The sequence below is a fragment of the Amphiprion ocellaris genome, chromosome 8 (assembly GCF_022539595.1).
Source record: "Amphiprion ocellaris isolate individual 3 ecotype Okinawa chromosome 8, ASM2253959v1, whole genome shotgun sequence".
NCBI lineage: Eukaryota > Metazoa > Chordata > Actinopteri > Pomacentridae > Amphiprion > Amphiprion ocellaris.
In genome coordinates this window covers 28,930,799-28,954,160 of record NC_072773.1, presented here as the reverse complement: position 1 = coordinate 28,954,160, position 23,362 = coordinate 28,930,799, and the positions used below count along the sequence as shown (strand labels likewise).

At 40.2% G+C, this 23,362-nt stretch overlaps 2 protein-coding genes across 3 annotated transcripts in view; both read left to right on the top strand.

The window, feature by feature from the left end:
- Nucleotides 1-23,362, top strand: part of cacna2d3a (calcium channel, voltage-dependent, alpha 2/delta subunit 3a) — a 122,731-nt gene that overhangs the window by 70,693 nt on the left and 28,676 nt on the right. Inside the window, exons 11-26 of one of the 2 annotated variants that reach the window (XM_055013114.1) lie at nt 3,707-3,785; nt 8,091-8,224; nt 9,430-9,447; nt 13,727-13,798; nt 14,117-14,197; nt 14,718-14,792; nt 17,418-17,501; nt 17,608-17,679; nt 18,318-18,379; nt 18,511-18,578; nt 20,419-20,464; nt 20,937-21,034; nt 21,152-21,245; nt 21,523-21,618; nt 21,788-21,909; nt 22,774-22,851. In XM_055013114.1, coding sequence (XP_054869089.1) covers nt 3,707-3,785; nt 8,091-8,224; nt 9,430-9,447; nt 13,727-13,798; nt 14,117-14,197; nt 14,718-14,792; nt 17,418-17,501; nt 17,608-17,679; nt 18,318-18,379; nt 18,511-18,578; nt 20,419-20,464; nt 20,937-21,034; nt 21,152-21,245; nt 21,523-21,618; nt 21,788-21,909; nt 22,774-22,851 — 1,279 coding nt within the window. The remainder of the gene's footprint in view (nt 1-3,706; nt 3,786-8,090; nt 8,225-9,429; nt 9,448-13,726; nt 13,799-14,116; nt 14,198-14,717; nt 14,793-17,417; nt 17,502-17,607; nt 17,680-18,317; nt 18,380-18,510; nt 18,579-20,418; nt 20,465-20,936; nt 21,035-21,151; nt 21,246-21,522; nt 21,619-21,787; nt 21,910-22,773; nt 22,852-23,362) is intronic. The other variant, XM_055013115.1, reaches the window with a different exon arrangement.
- The window catches only part of bgnb (biglycan b), a 235,745-nt gene that overhangs the window by 212,144 nt on the left and 239 nt on the right, over nt 1-23,362 (top strand). The gene's annotated exons all lie outside the window — the stretch shown is intronic.

The following is a 23,362-nucleotide window of genomic DNA, read 5'->3' as shown; positions in this document are numbered from 1 at the left end:
TGTACACTCTGATAAGGGCAATTATAGATGGCGGTGAATTGGGAATCTTACCATCTTTTGAAGAAAAATGAAACAGGAAAAGCTAAACATATATGGCATTGATTAGAGCAGTGATGGTGGTCCCTCTACTCAAAAAAAAAAAAAAAAAAAAACAATTAAAAAACCCCCCCAAAAAACATGTCCTGTCTATAGTGGTGCCAGATTCCAGCCTCTTGAGTTGTGAAGTTCCCAGATAGCTGATGTGGTGTTAGATTGTTTGTGTTTGGCACGTGGATTACCCTCAGGGACAGAAACTTGGGTTGTGCCATCAGTGTAGAATGAAATCTGAATGTGTTTTTCAAGCTGGCACAGACTAATAGCAATTAAAGTTGATTACTGGGTGCAAACACTGAAAAATTTCTTCTGTGCCCATCTCTGGCTGAGTCATATGCCTGCCTGCACACAAATGCCATGAAAGGTATTTGTTGATGTTTCTCTAGGCCAAAAAGCACTTTATTACATCTAATGCTGTAGTCATTAGAAGATTCCTTTTGAAATGTGTAGATTCACAGTATGGATTCCTTTCTTTGTTAAAATCATTTCCTCCGTCATATGGTAAAATGTTTAACTGGACAACAATGAGTCACATATTATGCAATTTATGAAGTTGCCTCTGCATCAAAATCGCTGCACAGATCCGTACTGATTGTGGGGTCTTGTGGTGTTCCCATAGCTACAACTATGAGCAGTCCTGCACAGGCAAAGTAAAGCTAGACAGCCCTGCCAACTGAAAGATGCCCTGCACTGTGTGGAATTAGAAAGGAGCTACATGTATGTCCCTCAGAGTCAGGAGATTGGTATGCTGCCCTCCATATAACATTACCCATGCCAGCTTGTGCATTGTCTTTGTTCACTGCCTATACCTTATCTGTCACCACCATTTGGCAGTGCATCACGAAGCAACAGTGCCCTTCCTTCGCCAACATTGTTTCCGTGGTCCCATTAGCATTGGGCTAACCATAGCTGTCTTGAGACTACCCTCCGCTACCGTAGAGTCTCCTCAGTGGCTCAGTCCCACAAATGAGAGGGACAGTTGTACATGTGCATGTGTAGGAGAGTCAGCAGAACATCCTATGATACCAGAAGGGCTGGGGGACAGAAACAAAGTCTCACTGTGGCTCTGGGTCTGGACCTGAATTGTGAGAGGTACTCCCTGAGCAGTCTGTGTGAGAATTAGTCATGGGAATGTAGCACTACACCCAAAAACGCTGTCCTCCAAGAAGGCTCCACTAAGGAATTTAGCCATGTCAAGGCCAAATTCAAACACTGTTTCATGTTTCTGAGTGGACAGACCTTTGAGGCAGCACATGCATAAACACACTGTTGATTTCTAACACACACCTCAACCTGCTCTCATAAAATCTGCTTCAAAAATACCATATTGATGGTCAGATAAAAAAAAAAAAGTGATTAGAGGTTAGCAATTCCTGAATCTTTGCCAAGACTGATTCGAGTTGGGCCTGTAATCATTTAGAAGTGTTGGGTCACCAGCTTTTAGTAATGATAGAACAAAAGCAGACTTTGAGATAAGGGATTTCATTAGAGGCTGGCAGGAGATGAAAAAGATGTGTTTGTGAAGGAGAAATAAAATCAGCTGCTAACTTTAGAAATTGTGGCTCAAGGTTATCACAGTCTTCAGATTTCCTAATGCCTGAAAGTTTGAAAGCCTTGCATTCCACTCAGTGAGATTAAAAGGCTTGGTAACAGTTGACAAAGAAAAGTTGCTTAAAATGATTGTCAGTCTGACTTAGAGCATTATTTTTGCTGTTTGTTTTGTTCATTATAAGTATTAAGTAAATAAGAATAAAAATAAAAAACAGGCACTTTAAATTATTCACCTTACAAGCGGCTTTCACATCAATTTACTTTCTCTGTCTACATTGAAAATGAGCCTTATTTTTAAACACTATGCTCTACAAAATATACTTGCTGAGCTTTCGGATTTTTTACATTAAAAACTGCAGTAGCAGTTGCGTTATTATAGTATACATATGCATCCTTTCTCTGGAAAACAGGATTATCTAACCATCACCTAGATGGAATAATAATCAGCCTCCGCAGACAGTGCCTGTATACAAACCAAATCAGTTTTAGAAATGATTACTGTGCAACATTTAAGATGTGGTTTTGAATTCAGGTTAAACCTCAAGCTTTTATAGCATTGCTATATACTACATGTGACTGAAAACCTCACATGTACACATGTAGCTCCACAGAAATACTTCAACATTGGTGTGATGGGTTACACAGAAGTTCTAAATAAATTATTGAGTTGACTGCTAAATACATAATGTAAGAGCATTAACAAATGTTTTTTCATACATGCATGTTTAAAAAGATTAGATTTCACTAATTACTATTGTAGTGCCCATGTACCTATTAGTGCAGAAACACATACAGATGTGGCTACTTTTATGTTAGTATATATTGCATTTTTTCTGTAGACGTACATTTTTTATTCTGGCCTATGTAAAAAATTGTGCACTCAAGTGTGTTAAAAATTGCATGTCATGGCTGGAGCCCCTCCTAGTTTCTATCTCTGCTGTACTTAACTCAGCTATAAAACTCTTCTATATTTAATAACCAGGTACTTTGGCTCCCAGAGGAGGAAAGCCCACAAACAGAAAGTTCTACTGTGATCTCGTTCCCATAAATCCTACATGGAGTCGTTATGATCATATCAGCAATGTTTTCCTGTCTCTCAGGCAGTGTCATTCAAATGGTTTGTATGAATAGAGGATGATTGATTCTGTTGTAGATAGTAGTAGCTGCTTAAAATAGCATTCTGAAAAAAGGACTTTGTCGCAGTGAAACACATTACGGTTGACAATAGCCTAATAATATCCAGAGTAAATAAAAAGATCTTATAATGAGATTGTCTGAAATAAAATAAAGAACAATTCACTTAGAGAATTTTTAAAAAAAGAAAACATGCAGTTTTTTTAAACTCTTCTATTGACTGCAGCCATCCAGAATAAGACACATTTACGAGACATGAACATACCCACATCTATATGTGTGTGCACGTGTTCATATACACACATACACACCCAAACACAAACAGACACATGCTGTCAGGGTGAAGGGAGGCAGTGAGAAATGCAGGCATGGCAGCAATGGCAGCTGTGCCCCCAGAGGCTTGCATCTGGTCCAATCTGGCAACGACACTCTTCACACACACTCATGCGCACGCACACACACAAATACACACACACCTGCCAACTACACCTGCTGCTAGAGCCAACTGAGCACTGCTGGGCAGAAATGGGCTTGGCAGAGGAGAATTTAGAAGATTCTCTGGATTGAGCACATAAAGCTGGCTTTTTCCAACTCCAAATATTTACTTCATGGCTTTGCATTTAAATCCATCGTGATTGCAGATTCTCGATACTCTTAACTTATTTCAGTGTTTCTATCTGTTCATCCTTAATTGTTTAGTTCGCTGAGTTGATAAAAAATAATTTGAATCATTTAAACTTTAAATCAAATCCGATGAGCCCCTAATCGACTCGATTAAACAAGGAGAAAGGCCTTTCTAATCAGTGGTAGATAAAGAATGAGCCTTTTGCCTGACTTTGATAGCGTTATTTTCTATATGGTGGTGTGACGGACCCTATCAAAATGCGATTAAAATGACTGACAGAAGCTATCTGCTTTCTTCCCACAGGTCCGCATATTCCCTTACCTGATTGGTCGGGAGTCAGCCTTTGCAGATAATCTGAAATGGATGGCATGTGCTAACAAAGGTGGGATCTTACAACACATAGACTGCTCTACTTTTTTTTTTCTACTTATAATCTGTTTTGCGGAGGAAAGTTGCTTCGTGTCGCTGTCAGCCAGGGGAAAATTAATACATTATGGAGCTCAGGATTTGTTTGGGGTGTTTGGCACATGTGTCTGTCAGTGCTCATCAGTATTAACACGTATATGTGACAGCAGGCAGCTGGTTCCAGTTGCAAAGACCAGATATGTCACATTACTTCATCTTCCTCTAAGCCGGAAGTCCAAACTACCAGGGAGATACACGACTTTCTAGCTGCTTTGTGTGTGGTCATGGTTGTCTCAGTGCGTTGAGCACTTTCCTTTAGGTTCTAAATTTAGCTGGGAGGTGGGTGACAGAGACAGTCTGGCTCCATTTCCTCCGGCTGCAGTAGATAAGACAGGCGAGCCACAGGTCACACAAAGGGTGGGTGTGTGTTTTCAGCTACTTGTGTGTGTGGGTGTGTGTATGTATGTGTGAAAATACAAGACAAGGGCATCCACAGTGTTGCTCGAACGTGATATTAGAGAACCCATCCAGTCAGTTTGAGAGTGTTAGTGGTGATGATGAGACCAGTGTGTGTGTTTGTGCATGCAAGCATCTGTGTATGTGGTCATAGTCTTCTATCCCTGTGGGGACTTTGACCTGAATTCACAGCAACCCACAGGGACACATCTCCAATGGGGAGAAAAAACTGAGATCCCTACGGGTAAAGCCTGCTTTTTAAGAGTTGACACTTGAGGTTTGGGGTTAGAGTTATTCATACAGTTGTGTTGGTTAAGGCTGTGGCACAGGGACTAGGAAATGCATTATTTCAATGAGTGTGTCAAGACCGTATGTCATCCTACGTAGCTGTCTATGTGTGTGCCAGATGACAACTCAGGCTTGTGACAGTGACATCCTCTCAAGCCTGCAGACACTGTGCAGAACAGTCTTCTCTTTGCTCCCTAGGTGCAACATCTATCAGAATTTTGATTTCATTTCTTTGCTATTTTACTTTAAATAGCCTTGCAAGTGAAATCAAGTGTGTCACCTTTCCTGCCCTGGCAACTGTGTCAAAACCTCTCCCTGTAGGCTTTGATTTGAGCCAAGAATATTTTTAAGTTTCCAAAATGGCTCAGTGTCACAGTGCAGGTAATGATGCTTAAATAATTTCATATTTGGAGAGTAGCTACCTGTAAGCCTCGGTTGTACTAGTTACCAACAGGTCATACATACGAGGAATTCTGGGAGCTAGATGTTGTCAACTGGCAGGATGCAGCACTAAGGTATTACAAATACAAAAGATGTAATAACATAGCAGCGACCACAGTTTCACTTCTTTCAAAGAATATTATACTTGAAAGCACATTTTGAACTCATGCATTTTTTAAAATCATACTGTATGTGACAGCTCATTGCAATAATGAGTACAACGATCTGAGATCCTGGTGGTCGACAAAAGCTACTTCTATCTTGCACTTATTTATATTGATTAGATTATTTTTCATTGCAAATGATAATATCAGCTAAACAATTTCAGTAAATTCACTGAAAATCCCTGAAAATTTACATTGATTTCTCAATACCTGATATTTCATCTGCTTTAATGACAGCATGTGCCAGAGGTGATATGAAAACTGATACTCCATGTTATCCCAACATGATCTGACAATGCTTCAAAAAGTGTAGATAGATAGATAGATAGATAGATAGATAGATAGATAGATAGATAGATAGATAGATAGATAGATAATAGGAAATGCATAAAGAAAGAATAACTGGCTGAATTAAAAGTGAATTATTATGTATTGATTATTTTGTCTTCATGCTGTTGGAAGTATTTTTTAAAAAATTTATTTCTGTTTTTTTATGTTTTGATTAAGGGGCAGGCAAAGTAAGATTTTTGCTCTCCTTGCTCTATTTTGGTTATGGGATATGTAAATAGAACTGTGTCTTGATAGTGAATTGCTTCTGTTTCTCTTTAGTTGCACATTACCACAAGCAGAACAAATAAAAATAAAAAAAATGAAACTATGACACATTTTCAATTTGGTCTCATTTTCTTCGGACCCCACCCAGAGAACAATTTTTCTGTTCACAATAGTCTTTTCTTTGTCTCATTATAAATATCTCCGTATGCGGAGATTTCTGAATTCTGACCTGTTTCTCCTAATCAAGTTTTCTTTTGGATCTTATTGTTACCCCAAAAACGGGTTATTTCACACAAATGAACATGCAGTGAGGTGGAGAGAGAAAAAAATTAGCATTTTAAGATCTTAAATTGGGATCAGGATGAGATAAGAAGACTGATTTACAGGAGCTGAATTGAAGAAGTTTGAGAAAATGATCTAACATTGATCTACATTAATTTTAAATTGCACTGGGTTATGTGTAAGAGAATGAGGCTGAATCAAGAAGACAGTTTTTTTTCTTTCCTTTGGGCACTGTACTTTCCATTCTTGCAAGATGTAGAATACACAAAAAAAAATCAATGGAGAGACAACCACTTTTGCCTACAAGTTCCCATATGATTTAAGTTATGGGAAGCTTCTGTTTATGGGCCATTAAGCTCCTGTAGTGCAAAAGCTCCTTAACTTTCCACCATCACTCCTCTTGTTCCCACAGTGTTTTCTCAACGCTGTAGCTTGGCCAACTCGGCAAAGTCCTCTTCCTATTTTAACAACTGTGTGATGCTTAGTTGGTTTCAGTTCATTTAGGCTGACAAATCCTCTGCAGTCCTTTCTCTGGCATCTTCCCTCATTTAGTGTTTGTGAAGAATTGCTAAGGTCAGCCAGTACTTACTTGACTTTGTAGACTCAATATACGAAATAAAGCTCAGACTCTTGTCTGTCATGTCAGTGTTGGCTAAGAACTTTCAAATCCAAGTTATTTTTGAGGAGAAAAACTGCAGCACAGAAAGCATGTACTGTGATGTATTTAAGGTCGTCCGCACGGTTTCGCAATGTAGCGCACCTTTTCCTCGCATCATGACACATTTTTCACGCCCTCCCCATCCATTATTTTCATGTATCAGGACACCTTGTTGTGTGTTTTTGCTTACACATGACCCAAACCAAGGTCCTTCAAAAATAAATTATGCCCCCTTTCATGACCAGAGCCGTGCTGTGCCTTGTCCTGTATGTACAACAGGTGTAAAGTGTCACCGAAAGCAGGGAGCGTTCATTTTTCTCTCCCCTCAGCTCATCTCAGTGTGGCCCCTGGTGGCTCAGCCCGAAGGACGCCCTCAGCCTTCCAGAGGGAGCAGTCATTCCTGACTCACCACTGTGATGAACGATGCAGTTAGAGCGAGACAGCTTGCTTTGTGTGTAATGTGAGTTTGTATGTGTGTGCTCACATCGTACTGTCTGGTGGAATAATAGTCAGATCCAAACGTCTCTGAGGATGAAAAGAAGGAATCTGTCAAGGTTCACTTCCAGGTCAAGTTCAGAGTCAAGCACATTCTTGTTGCTAGAGTTATTGCAGTAATCCTGCGGTTTTAATGCTTTTTGTGTTAGTGTTTAATACAAGATGTCAACCTTTTAAATATTTTTTTTTCTTTTTGTTATGGTCATGGATTTAAATTGAGATAATCACTGATAGAGTTTGGTATTACTTATTCTGGGGTAACACATGGCACCCCTCATAGATCTGTGAATTGTGTCTAGACTCTGGTTCTTTTCTCTCTGTGGTATAAAGGTTGTTGATGGGAACGATGACCCCAAAATCTATTTCCTCCGGCTATGATTTTCTACTTGACTGCCTCACGGTGATGGAGGCAGTTTGCTGTTTTTACAGATGGGTGGAAATGTGGTGGTCTCTCTCTCTCTTTTATTCACTGTGTCACTTTTTGTCCTCTGTCATTGCCTTTCTGCTGTCCTGATTCTCTCTCTTCCTTCCCCCATCCCCCTTTTTTTTCTATCCCCCTGCTGAGATAACAGTATATTTCCTCCTCCACATGCACATTAGCATCATAATGGTCGCATTACCATCGCTGGAAATGGCATCACATTTGGCTTAACTCAGATAGTTTTTACATTACATTTACATTCCACTTAGCCATTCACAAGCCCATGCTGGTTTGCTCTTGACTTGAGCATTATTGCAGGGAATTCTTTAGCTAGTACTCATATATGGATCGATCAAGTAAATACCTGCTGCCTGCTATATACTGTATTCCAGATGTAGCTTCTCTGCTTTGTTAACAGGATGAGTAAAATGGGAGCAGTATAGTATATTAGGAATCAGATCCTGTTAACACACATTTTAAGAGTAATCTTTTCTTTGTTGCTCCTCTTTTTTTGCCCAACAGGCTACTTCACTCAGATTTCCACACTGGCAGACGTGCAAGAGAACGTGATGGAGTATCTCCATGTCCTGAGTCGTCCCAAGGTGATTGACCTCGAGCACGACACAGTATGGACGGAGGCCTACATCGATAGCACTGTGAGTTGATCATACCACATCATCCTGGACTCCAGTTCTAGTCTTTGCTAACCACACACACCCAACCGGCCGTCTACATACTGGATCGGGAATACACTGTGATGGACTGCGAGATTCAAAACTTAAACCACAATGCATTGTATTTAAGAATCTCTTCAATAAAGCAAATCTGCATTTTCAGGATGGAAGAATTATAGAATCCAGCTGAGAAGTAGTGGCAGTACAACACTTAGCAGTGAGATGACAATGTGTTTTGGCTTTGTATGTCTGACTGTGAAAGTGTGTGTGTATGCGTTTGTGTATGTGTAGCAGATGGAACCATTAAGTAAATGAGCCTCCTGTGTCTGTTTGGGAGTTTTGTAGTGCGAGTAGAACATTGGTGAGTTAGTCTGTGAATGCCCAACCTCATACAGCATCCCAGCATGCACAGACACACACATTATACAATGCTAATGAATAGTGGCACACATTTATTTTTCATAATATTCCTCAACAGAACTACACTTTTGCTCTAATCCCCAGTACATGATTTAAAGTTGAGTGACACAGGCATCAACAACACCCGAAAGGATAATAACTGACCTACAGGAGAGAATCCTCTGCAATGCATAATCTTCACACAACATAATGTAGTATTGATGCATCCACAATGGTTCTTCTTTTTTGCTCGACTGAAGTGAAAATAGCACCCACTTGTTCTCTACAGTTTCTTTATACACCAGGAGAACGTGAGCTTCAACAAATGTAAAGAAGCAAAGGTAACTGCTCTCTACTAGAAAGACCCATAGGCTATCGGCACAACATGAAAATGTACTTTTTCTCTCTACAATCCTCTTCATATACCTCGTGTTTTACCCTTTTATGTCTTCTCTGCTTACTTCTCTCTCTTTGCCCTCATTATCCATGTCTATTTATCATAGTTAGTGCATACACTCAACACTGACCTAGAACTAATAGCTTAAGTGTTGCGTCCTCTGCTGTGACCCTCTTGGCCATAAAACTCTCCTCTCTTGACACAGCCGCTGTTTCTAAGTTGCAGTCAAAGTCAATGTCAGTGAATTTTATACATCCACTGGCACTCCAGTCAGTGAAAATTGCACTGAAAGGCTTTCTGACACATATCCACAAATGTATTGACCCTTTCTCTCCTCCTCCTCCTCCTGCTCCTCCTCCCACTCCCCTCCTCCTTCAACTGCTCTCCTTAGCTCCCCCAAGCTCAAAAGGTAAAAGCTTCGGATTCGAGGCCATCGTTGTATTGTGCTGTGTTGAGGCCTGCTGTGTGTCCATGTGCCTTTCGTGTGCATGTGCATTTTGGTCTCTGATATCTGTGAGATAAAGCATTATTTTGGTGAACTAACCACCATACCGACCCGTGGCATTTTCTTGTGTGTCAGTGTCATATTTTGTTCGTCAGTCCCTCTGATTCAAGCCATACATCACGGTTGCCGCTGGTTCAGTTGATTGCTCTCCTCTGCACGTCTGATTTAATATACACACGTCTTTGCACACACTCACGCTCATTCATCAGTGGTGGTGCTGCGTTAGTTGTGCTTTGCCAGTATCTCCGGAGCTGGCAGTGTGATTATGTGTGTAAATGTGAGGCTACATTTTGCTCTTTGGCCTGTGTGATTTTGGTGTGAAAACAAGATTGCCTGTGTTATTTGTTTTGTTAGAATTCTCCAGAATAAGCTGTTTTGTCATCTTCTGGGTGAAAATCCAATAGTCCATAATGACTGGCGGGATGATCTGTTCTGATGCCTTTTTATCATTTCCAGTGCTTTATTTTTCTGTGATTTACCAATCATATGTGGGTTGAGATAAGCAGCTTTATAATCATAACAGTGATGATGGTGGAACAAAAGAGTGCTCTGCCTCCCCATCAGCATGAGCTGGGTACAGAGCTGTCGCATTAGACAGCTGGCAGGCCATATGTCTGACATAGTACTGTTGGTGTGATAGACCCGTGCTGATTGACATCGAAACAGCTCAGCAGAAAACTGAAATAGATAACGTATTTTCAGACATGATAATTGGGATTAGCAAGGAATCTATGCTGCTCCTTTGCATGTAATCATCCCAGCACTGCTGTGGCCTGGGTGTTCTGAACACACATACACAACAGTCCCCTGAAAGTAAAGCAGGCATAGACAGGAAGACACACACACACCCTGCGTGGTGATTGTGTCTGATAAGAAGTTCGCAAACCCCTGGGATTGGCTATGTGTTCGAAAAGTGATGAGCATTTGGGATTTGTGTTCAGGGGCTGATGCGTATTATCTTTCCAGATGTATGTTGGTGCTATCTTTTTCCCGTCCTCCATGTCCCTCTCACTGCAACCCAATAATCTGTCTTTTCTGGCTTATCTCCCCTTTCTTTTTTGGCTCACTTTGCTTCTCCCTCTCCAGGTCTTTCTCTCCACCTGTGCTCTCCTCTCCTGTTACTCTCCCTCTCCCTCTTATCCTTCGTCTCACCAGCTTCATCCATCATTCTCTGGCTCATTTGACTTTGTTTCCCACTCTGCCGGATGAACTGACACTGGAGCTCAGGGATGATGCGAGGGAGGTGGTGGGGTGAGAGGAATGTGGCCGGGGGTGAGGGGTGTGTAATTTGAGGACAAGCGAAGGGAGGGCTAAAGTGAGAATGTTAGAGATTTGAAGAAAAAAAAAATTCTGCAATGTTGGGAAGGACGGGATGGCTGTGGGGTTGAGAGGAGGGTTTTCACACAGAAGTTCAAAGAACAAGATTGATACTTGATTAAGCATGAAGACAGACAAATGGGGAAGCTGGCAGCAGTTGATTACCTTTTGATGATGAATTGAAGCAGTGAGCTGTTCAAAATGTCATGATGAATGAATATAAACTCCGCTATTTCAAAGCAAAAGTGTTAATATTGATTGAGGTAAGTGAGAGCTTTCATAGATAATTCCAAAACACCTGTGCGGTAAAAACGTTTGCTGGATCCGTGCCAGCTCTGTTTCCCATGGGGTCTGTTTTAGTTTTTCCATCGGAGCCTACGGAGGAGGGAGGTTTGGCTTGATTGCTTACACTCACCAACATCATTAAACCTGGTCTCCAAGGAAACAAGGGTCACCTCATCTACCACCACACAATTTGTCACCGCAACCTAGATTATAAGGTGCTCTATGAAAAACCAAACACAGGCCAGCGGTGTGGATCTGAGCCTTCTGAAGGATGTAGTGTGTTGGTATTTGTGTCAGTGGGGTGTCAAATGTATTAAAGCCCGGTACTATTCTTTTTCATTCTCTGACCCACAGTAGGGGAAAGTACTTACACAGCTCATTTACTCTGACTGATACAGATAAAACCATAGGGGCAGCAATGATGTAAATTTTGGCCGAATGTGTGTTGGGTTCTGCCCTTGCAGTAGAGGTTGTGTGTTAGGTATGATAAAGCAAATCCTAGATACAGTGCACTCCCTTAGGGAATAAGGGGCAACGCCATGTCGGAGGACGCTGACTCAGGGTTCAAGGAAGTTTCTCTTTCCTCTCCTGGGTTTGGGAAATGAAGCACAGTTCATAGATCTTTTATCTCTTGGTAGGGTGAGTTAGGATCTTTTGGAGCAGTGTTGGTGGTTTCAAAACCAACAGATGCTGTCCGCCTTTTTTTCATGCAGCTCTTGTTATCTGCTTAATTACAGTATGTCATTTCCCAAAGCAGTTAGGCAAGCCTGATTTCCACCAATACACACATACTGAAAATATAACATCCTAGATTCATCTTCATGTGCGACGAGTACGCTTTGATGAGAGCGCTAAATAACAGGTCATGGCGTACACCACGCCATACGTCTGTAGACCGGTGATATATGATCCAATAGACGTGAGCCTGGAAATAGATTTTGTATTTTTAGATGATTCTCTGCTCGTTTTCCCTGTCCTTTGATCGATCTCATTCTCCAGCAGCAGGGCTATCCATTGTTGCTGCAGCTGTACTTAGGTGTGCTTTGTTCTCTCTTTGATGTCCAATACTGCGCTCTGGATTGCTATTACCAGCTGTCTGAGCTGAGGTCACCAATTCCCCTTTCCCTGGTGTCTGAGAAAGACAGAATGGATGCTAACAGTGTCCTGTCATTACCTATTATTACTCGTAGTAAAGGGGGTAGCGCTCTGGAGGAAGGAGAAAGCACAGGAGGGGTGCAATGCTCAGTTAAGACGTGGTCAAATTGGGTAGTTTCTAAAGAAAAATACTATTCTGTATTTAAGTTTGACGAATGAAAAAGACGATGTTTCAGTTGATGTACAAAATTGAATACAAAATGTGCAAAATTGTGCTTTGGCACTCAGAGAGGGAATATCGTCTCCCAGCAAAGACAGCAGTCATTGTAAGTAGCTATCGCAGTGTGCAGGAATGACCTCCTGTAATAGTCCTAATTACAGTATAGCTGAGGGACTCTCCGATAGTGAAGACACTCTGCTGTCTGACCAGCAGGTTGTGTAAGGGGTGTGTAGTGTTGTCCATTATGTTGAGCATCCTTCTCTTCACAAACAACTCAAAAGGCTCCAGAGCAGTCCCGGGCACGCAGCCAACCTCCTCTATCAGTTTGTTCAGTTTCCCAAAGTTGCCTGCTGTCTCAAGAGATGACTTCAAAGTAAATTATACAGGCCACAACAGACTGGTAGAAGATGTGCAGCATCTTACTGCGCACACTGAAGGACTTAACCTTGCCCAAGAAGTAGAGTCTGCTCTGTCCCTCCCTGTAGACAGCCTCAGTGTTACATTCATAGTCCAGTCTATTGTCCAGGTGAATGCACAGGTATCTATAGTCCTCCAAACCATCTGCCTGTCCTCCCAGAATGGAAATAGTGTTCAGTTTAGTCCTTGTCCTCCTAAAATCCACCAGCATCCTCATTACTTATGGTGACTTGAGCATTCCCTACACGAGTGACTTTAATTTAGACACTTTCAACATTTCTGGGTGGACAAGGTCATACCATTTTTTGTCAAGTACAAAGCCTTGCCCTAGTCTCCTCATAACATTGTCAAGCTTTCATCTCTAATGGATATCATCATCAGATACAGACAGTCACTGGAAAGATAAATATCATAATTATTCCAGCAGTCTTTAGAGAGGGAACACGCCCAGATCCAAACTAGAAGCGCTGCCGTTGGATAAGCTTATTCTGCAAGAGATCAAAGCCAGGCTGTGATTGAACACATTTTAAGGCAAATAATAAACATGAATAAAACATGTCATGGAAGTTTTATGGGTCCCTCAAGAAGATAATATGACTCGGTCTGCTGCAGAACTCCTAGTTCATCACTGCTTAAGATGCTGTGCAGCTTGAAAAATTCCCTCACTGAGTGTGACGAGGCAAGATGTTTCATATAATATGCATGATACCATGCAATGCACTCTGCTGTTACATTTCGTTTGTAACTGTAACAATAATATTTCATCATTAACATTCCTCTGTACCCTCCCTCCCTGTCTCTCTTTTTTCTTACCCTCTCAACTGCTTCCTGTCACTCTTTATCTCTCAGTTGGAGGATGGTCAGGGTCCAGTTCTGATGACCACAGTGGCAATGCCAGTGTTCAGTACCAAGAATGAGACTGTAAGTTCACAGAAAGTGCTATAGAAGCACATTCACTGTCACTACCATCAGGTTTCTCTGACTTGTTTTCTCCAATAAATTTGCAGTTTATTTGAAAAACTATGCAATTACTTGTTTCATAACCCACATGGAATTAGACTTTGCAAGAATAGACACAAACTGTGAAATAATGATTAATTATGTTTGGACATAATTTGGACACTAATTTCAGTTTGACTGGAGATTGTAAATTAGGATACTATAGAGCATCACTAATTGAATATATATTATGAATTTAAATTGTTATGTGATTAAAATATATTGATAATGTGCTTCCAGAGAAACCGTGGAATCCTTCTAGGGGTGGTTGGGACTGATGTGCCTGTTTCTGAGCTGCTCAAGACTATCCCTAAATACAAGGTATGACATTCAACATTGCTTTGTTGTTCCTGCAAATCATTAGAAATCTGACTGGTTATATAAGATACCCATTCACACTGTCACACCTTGTGCAATCAGAAGCAAATTTGGACTTTTAAAACCATATGACTGGGCTATATAAATGCTTTGTTCATCCATATGCCAAGTTTGACTCCACAGTGCAGCAACTGAATGCCAAACACGTTAGCAGTTAAATCAGAATTTTTGTTGAAGTCTCGCACTTATTCACAGCTCATTCCTCAAGGCCAATAATGACAGGAAAATTACACACGCTTGGTTGGGTGGGAGGTTTTGACATTTGAAAGTGTGCGATTTGTCCAAAAATGCATGAATGACGCCTTCCTTTTGTATTATGTAGTACTGAGTTTCATTGCAAAAAACAAAGATTCTGAGAGTACAGATTACAGAGCTTGATTAGCCCAGGTTTACAATTGGACACTGATTTGCTATCCATCCATTTGGTGTGTCTTTGTGTGTGTCTGTGCTCGCATCCAACTAGTTGGGCATTCATGGCTACGCCTTTGCAATTACCAACAACGGCTACATCCTGACCCACCCGGATTTGCGGCCACTTGTGAGTATTACCTCCAGCACCTTCAGAGGGTCTGTAAAAAAGTTAACTGAACCTTATTATCATGACAATCCCTTTTTGGATGCAGAGATCGAAGTTCAAATATATTAAGTTATTTGGTACTGTATAAGCGGTGGAGGAACACCAGCTCTTGAGTTCATGTCAAGCCAATTACTGATTTTGTTGTTGAGATGGAGATTGACATAGAAAATTGGTGTGTAATTGTGTGGGTGCTCTATGTGCTCTGCCATGAGAGTGTGTTGGCTGCATGATGGTATGTAGATGAGGAGAGTGTGTTCCAGGCCTCTGCTGTTCTGTGAATAGACAGAGATACAGCTTCTGAATGGCTGTGATTAACTCTATTGTACTCACCCACTCCTATCACAAGAGGCTGAGGGGAGAGAGTGTAGAGAGAGAGAGAGAGACAGAGAGAGATAGAGGGAGGCTGAGGAGAGCAAGAAACCTGCTTAATGTGAGGATAGGTGTGGGGCGACAAATCGGGGTGCAACACGGGAGGAAAATGGTGAGATACTGAGGGTTGAACAGACGAGCAGGAGACGACAGAACAGACAGTGAGGCAGACAGACAGATGGTTTAAAAGTGGTCTAATTAAAGATTTTAATGAGCAGTGTTTAACAACTAATGAGGGGTGGGAGGCTGTCCTCAATGACAGACGAAGGGAGAGGGAGATTCAGAACTACACGTGTATGAAGTCGACACACACAAACACCTAAATTGCAACTGATAAGTTCAATGATCTGGCCTGTTTCCCCTTCATTTAATGTTCACAATAAACAGGCAGCCAGCACAGTGAAGGAATGTGCAAAGATTTATCCCTACAGCATTGTATACTAAAGCACTTTTTTTTAATAAATGGCAGAAAAACAAGCATCCCTTATACATAAATTGGTGAAATTTGAAATATCATTACAAGGAATACAGAGGTCAAAACTAAATTTTCCCACTGCTGATGCCACCAAGTGTCTTAAGCGGTAGCTCCAGTAGCAGATTTAACTGCTTGTTGTGTGTCTTATATTCTTTTACCATGAAGTAAATGTTTGTATACATGTTTATGATGAAATTAACTTAGAGAGAGACTCTTGTATGAAATAAAGTGCAACACTGCAATAATGCAGACCATAGCATAAAACTCAGATCATAGGCAGATGGTCAAGAAGAGACAGAAAGCTTAATCCTCATCAAAATTACATTAAAAACTTTCTTTCTAAAACAAAAAACCTTCTCAGGAAATCTGCAGGAATTCTGATTTGAATTTAGTAATAGGCATCTCCTCTTTACAGAAATGTAGAATTGGGCACACAGTTAAGTTTTCTCAGTGGACAGGTTGGTGTTCTTTTGATGCTGAAATGTTTGTAGGAAGAGAAACTGCTTACAGCTTGGGCTTCTTGCAGTCATTTGCACTTTTAAAGTTTCATGCTTCAAGTAGTTTGTTCAGGCTTTTGCAAAGTTTGTGTTGCAAGCACTGGCTACACAACATTCTGCACAAGTTACACAGTGCATTTCTTTATTTTATCTCAACTGAAGAAATCCCTTCTTGCCACTCATGTTGAAATACATATTTATTTTTTTTAAGTTAGATTTTCAGTTTCATCTGTCTCTCAAGTCTCCCCCACCTTCTTGGCATCAACTTGCAGCTTATTAGCTGTGGGTGCAGCACCTTTAGATGTGGTTGCAGCACAGTAATTATTGCCAAAGGTAATAAACGTTATCTGTTCCCTTCCAGTCCTAGCTGCTAGCATGAATGCAACCATGCAAAAGTTGCTATGACAGAGCTACAGAGATTGTTGACTCATAGGTGCCTGCTTGCCAATGTCTATATTTCTGACGACCATTTCTGAAATGACATTAGGCTACAGCCATTATGATTTTTTTACATGCCCATTTACTTGCACCAGTGTGACTCCATTGCCTGCACCTTAAATAAATCGCTATAAGCAGCCAATGAGCTACAGTCAGGAGCCGTGCAGTAGTTTGACATTTGTTTGAAATTCACTCATTTGTTTTCTTGTTTTGTATTAAATGAAATGACTGACTTCACTATCATGCCTGACTATTAAATAATGAAGCTAGAGATATTGCAACCACAAGACTCCTGCTTATCGCTGCACCGAGCAAGAACTAGCAGCAGTTAGAATATAACTGTGTAAAATGAAAAGGTTTCATTTTTATTTGTACTTATGTTCTAAATGAGCAAATTAAGTTTAAATAATCATTTCCTGCCTTTAGCTTAATATTTATGAGACATATATGAGTGTTATCAATCTACTCATCAATACTGTTTTAGTCATTATACTGAATGATCATTTATGTCAGTAATCATTTGTCATGTTTTTATTGGTTTTAGCTTCTCAAATGTCAGTTTTCTCTATTTTATATCATTATAAATAAAATATCTTAGAAATTTTAACAAATCATATTCGAAGATATCATCTTGTAGCCTTAGAAATTGCAAGGGGCATTTTCACTGACGTTTGACATTTCATTGTCTATTTCAATATATACTGAAAAAAAGATAAATTGTCATTTAAACATTAATGTCCTGCTAAGGTGTGCTCTTTCTGTTATATTTTCTTCAGTATATCTGTTTGTGCATGCATGTGTGTCCAGTATGGAGATGGCAAGAAGCGAAGAAAGCCAAACTACAGCAGCGTGGATCTGTCTGAGGTGGAATGGGAGGATAAGGATGACACGGTGAGACGCTGCGGTAGTAAATCTACATTAAATATCACCGCAGCACTACTCTGAATATCAGTCTGATCTACAAGACTGTATATGTGTGTGTGCTTTGCCTTTCTAGCTGAGAAATGCCATGGTCAACAGGAAGACAGGGACCTTCTCTATGGAGGTGAAGAAGAGTGTGGACAAAGGGGTGAGGAACCCAAAATTCAAAAATGCACAAACACACACAAACAAGAGCTTTTCAGATGGTCCCCAAAGATGTGCCAGAGAAAATACCCAGCTGGGAGAATCCACTCTGCCAAGGGGCTGTTACACTTGGCACAGTGATGTACAGGCTTGACTTGGGGATTTTGTTTCTGATTAGGTTTGCTCTGCATGCACTGGTGTGTGCCTCTGTGTGTGTGAGCCCCTTATCTCTACCCAGCACATGTTGCTGAATACGGGGGAAAGAGCCACCCAGTGATTCAGTTTTACTACTTGCCTGTCTGAGAGAGAGAGAGAGAGGCATTCAGGTGTGCGTGCATTTTGCATTTTAAAAGCTTACTAAAGAGCATTATACGTTTGCCTGATTATTAAGCATTCAGCATGTAAATATAAATCTACATACACACAAAAACACACACTCTTAAGTGTACACACATGCATGCATATTCACAATCTTTATCCAAATACCCACACAGCAAAAACACACATGCATCTGCAACTTACTATATTTTCTGTGCCACTAGGTGGAGCCACATTGCAAGGAATCACATCAGATAACTGTCATCATGCTGCCCAATGTTTACCATAGCAGCTAATAGAGGATATCAATCTCTTTTATTTCAGAGACGCGTGCTGGTTCTGCACAATGATTACTACTACACAGACATCAAAGGGACTCCTTTCAGGTAAGAAGATTGGAGACATTTATGTAAAATTTGTAATGATTAAATTCACTGTGTTCTCTGTAAACAAAGAACTGGTGAGTTGTTGTTTTTTTTTCTTTTTTTTTTTGAAAAGATGTTTTCTTTGTTTTTAGTCTAGGAGTGGCTCTTTCCAGAGGCCACGGGAAGTTTTTCTTCAGAGGGAATGTCACAGTGGAGGAAGGTAGGAAATCCTCTCCCATCTTTATCACATTTGAGACTTATACACTTCTGTTTTCGTAAAACAAATTGTCATTTCCATTTTCTTTATTTTCTCCATCACTTTCTATTTTTCTTTCTATGTCTTCGTTAAAGATTTCAGATTTCTGAAGAATAATACCACACGATACCACATTGTGCATATAATAGCGCTATTACACTACTATTATAGTATAGCATGTTAATATTATGCGCTAACATAGCAGTGTGTAATATTTCTACTTTAAGTTTTACTCATGCAAAAACACACACAAAAAAAAAACAATTTTTTTGTAGCATGTATTTTTTAGGGATAAGCAGCAGAGTTTCATTGCATTGTTTCAGCAGGACCAATAATACCTGTAGTCAACTCTGACTTTGATTAACTGTCTATAGGAAGTTGTCTGCACATGTGACTGTTAATTCAGTTGAACATCTAGAGAGAACACTAGTCTCAGATATTATTATTGTATTTGTTGTCTTTGTATTTTTTGAAGATTTGTTAAAACAAAGAGCACTTTTTTTTTAAAGCACACACTGCTTATACAGTTGAACTCTAAACCTTAAGTGTCTACAATATCACTATTGCTGCACTATTGCAAGTACTGTAAATAAAAGTAGTCATAGTACTCAAAATTCAATGGGCCAAACGTGGGCCTAATGATTATTCTGCCATTGTTTTTTTGAATAGTGTTGGCTCATTCTGAGTCATTATTTGAAAGCACAGAGTTTGAAATGGTGTAAACTATTTGAAGATAACACCACAGCAACAGTAGCTACAATATCTGCTTTCTGTGTAATAAACATAAAAACACAGAAAAACAATATTTTTTAATGCTTTGAGATCTGTAGTAGCATATAATTGTTGAATCACGATGTGTTTTGTACTATAAGAGTTTCACAAATCAAATGCTTCCAAACTTTTATTCTTTTTCAGTATAAATGAAGCAGATGTTAAAAGGCTGATATTACTTTTGGATTAAGGCATTTTAATGCTGTACCCAGCTGAAGTGAAACTACCTTTACCTGCTTTGTATTATGTTGTATAATTACCATGTTGTGTAGTAATCATGCGTATAATCTAATCATTTTTCTAGTATTTAAAGTCTCCAAAGTCACATGACATTTTAAAATGTACTGGATTATAATTATAAAGTTGCATCAAATGCTACATATCCTTACTTTTTCTCCACCACTCATCTGACTTTAATTTTATAAATATGTAATTTTTTGCATAGTTTTGTTTTCTCCTATTCTCTGCAGTACTGTGGCTATTACACTCACACAGGGATCCTCACACACACACTGAATAGAAACACAGTGATAATGAATTTGAAAGCCACAAGTGGACAGGAAGTTAAATATTTCTTTAGTAGCTCTGTAGGTGTGTGTCCTTGTCTTGACAGTGTGTGTGTTTGTGTGTGTGTCTGCCCCTGCTTGTGTGTAACTCCTTGTATAGATGTCTATTTTCATGTCAGGCCTCATGCATGTTAATATTCAAATGCCGGTGGTGTGTGTGTGTGTGTGTGTGTGTGTGTGTGTGTGTGTGTGTGTGTGTGTGTGTGTGTGTGTGTGTGTGTGTGTGTGTGTGTGTGACTGTCTGTGTGTTTCTCTAAACATGTCTATCATGCAGAGCCCTCTGAGCATGACTTGGCTCTTCCTGATCTAATCAGACCTGTCACATCCATTCAAAAAACACATTTTTCACCCCAAGTGTGTGTTTAAGAGCGTGTGCATTTGAGATGTCGATGCCTCCCCCTATTATTATGAGTTCACATTGAGTGCTTTTGCTTATTTATTTTTGAGTCATTCTCATTTCATTGCAGGTCTTCATGACTTGGAGCATCCTGATGTGGCGCTGGCAGACGAATGGTGAGAGAGTATTGACGGTGTTTTATCATCCTCTTCTCCTGCTCAAGTGACATTGTGATTGGACTTTATCCTAAATAAACTGCCAAATTATAAAATCAATCAGAGTTATGATTTCACTGCAGTGCAACTGTTTTACAACAGCTTTGGGATCTTTAGTGAAGTCTGTTTGACTTGAGTGTTTGTGTCACTTGATGACTTGTGGTCGCTAAGATTGGGAACCAGCATCTAAACACATTAGAGTAAATGCTTTTCAAAGTAATCCTTGTAAATGAAGAAAAAAAGAAACTATCTTTGTTTTAGATCACATTTAACTCGCTGTCATTGCCAAGGTAGTGATCACATTTTTATGCAGATACTCCTCAATTAGCCAAGAAATCAGTTTAGAAAGGAAAATCTCTGGAGCCTGGTATCATTGTGTGTTATGTATTATTATAATCATTTCATATTCTCAACTCTTGACAACTCTTTACAGGACATACTGCAACACAGACGAGCACCCAGAGCACCGCTACCTGTCGCAGATAGAAGCGATCAAACTTTACCTCAGTGGACACGAACCCCACCTAAAATGTTAGTTTTACTCATCCACAACCAACAGATATGAACTGATATTTTTTGTGTGCTTTGCCAAGCTGATGACAATGATTTATATATAAAAATATGCCTTGTTGCTTTCTGCTTTGTTAGGTGACAAGGAGCTGGTTCAGGAGGTTCTGTTTGATGCGGTTGTAACTGCTCCTTTAGAAGCCTACTGGACCAGCCTCGTGCTCAATAAATCTGAGTATGTCACCCACTTTGTTCTTATTTTTCCATGTTGTGATTGAAAACAGCAACTATTCAATATGGACACAACACACACTAAATCCTGTGGTCAAAGATCAATTTTCATAAGTGATTTTTGCTCCCTTAAATGGAAATAGCATTAATACTGCAACAGACACAGATAAGACACTAAAAAAGTAAAATTGTTGTAAGGGGAGGGAAATCTGTTCTTTTATTGTTTTAAAGCTGGTTCTTACTGATTGATCCTACATGTATGTATTTGTTACACTTTTCAGGAATTCAGATAAAGGGGTGGAGATCGCATACCTGGGCACCAGAACCGGACTGTCCAGAATCAACCTGTTTGTGGTACCTGACGAACTTACAAACCAGTAAGTGAGCTGAGTGTATGTATACAACATGTGTGCATGTACACATGAACTGAGGTGTGCATTGAAATGTTGCGTTGATTGTTTCTTTGGTTATTATTCCAATTTGTCTGCTGGATATTATGTTTTGTGTGCGCATCATTTGTGTCCTCTGTTTTCTGTCTGTTTCAAGAGACTTCCTGACAGCTGAAGACAAAGAGGGGGTGTTCAACGCCGATCACTTTCCTCTCTGGTACAAAAGAGCAGCAGAACAAGTTCCTGGCACCTTTGTTTACTCGCTGCCTTTTAACATAGGTTAGTTGTAAATTTCACTTTGATGATGATGAACCAATTCATCCCATAATGTCAGATGCAAATGTTTTCCAGCTCTTTAAAGTAGACATTACTAGTGTGGTATTATGATGAGATTGTTACCTCCAAGTTGTCTGTAACCAAGATCTATTTTGTGGTAATTCAGTACAACCTTGTATTTTGTCAAATTCACAAGTAATTCAACACCGTCACTTGTATTAGTGGAACTTTTCGAAATGTTCTCTGTCCCCTCTTTTCCTCTTTCACCCATATTTGTCCGTTTTCTCTGGCCATACGTCTGTACCTCCCCTTCCTCTCTTATTAATTCTGGGCTGTGTTCTTGTGGATAGGCCTGATTGCTGTGGGTTGAAACCAGATACGTTAGGAAGTGGTCCAGCCCTTTCCATAGTCACTTGCCCAGAACACACATACAGGCACACACACACATAGTCACAAAAAGACACATGTATACATACACACAAGCACCTCACTCATATTCAGTTAAACAATTTCTCCCCCCCCCCAAAAAAATGGTTACTCCAAAGGGAGAATGTGTTCTCGTCTGTCCTCAGCCTCAGGCTTTCCATTAGTGCCAGCTAATACAAGTGATCTGAAAGGCTCTTATTTACTCACTGGACTTGCCTCAGATGCACTCTTCCTCTCCGAAGGTCGGCAGTTTGCTATGTAGCCATGAAATAGTGCTCTGTGGTATTTATGTTCGGTGTTTGTCTCTCCAAACACCCTGTGGTCGGTTCAGAACTAATATAAGGAATTACGAGACGACTGTGATGTGAACTCTTTGTGTGTGTGTGTGTGTTTGTGTCTGTGTGGGTTGTGTTTGTGTGTGTGCTTATGTGTGTGGTTTAGGATCAGAAAACAAGAGCGTTGTATTGGCCAGTACTGCCATTCAGCTTCTGGATGAGAGGAAATCACCCATAGCTGCGGGTAAGTCGGAACTCAAATGGCTCTTTCACACTCACGCACACACACACAAACACACACACACACACACACACACACACACACACACACACACACACACACACACACACACACACACACACACACACACACACACACACACACACACACTTCTACATTGAGAGAAACTGCAATATTCTTTTCTTTATGCTGCTTTGCTTTGGTTTCCTGGTCTGCAGTTGTCACCCCCTCTCGCTGCCCACATATTCTGACTGTGCTACTTTTTTTTTTTTTATTTGCAAGTTTGCCTCTGCATAAACTTAAAGCACTACATGGATATTTGCATCTAAGAGAATTTATTCCTAAATATATTAATTGAAGGCAGTTTCATAAACGCCTTTTGTGCATTTGTTTTTTGCATTTGTTTTTTTTGCCTCTGTGCCTATTTAGGACATGTTGTGGTCTCCATGATTTCTCTGTGGTCTGCCTCATCTCACGTCCTGGTGACTCAGAAGCCCCACGAGTTTACGCCCAT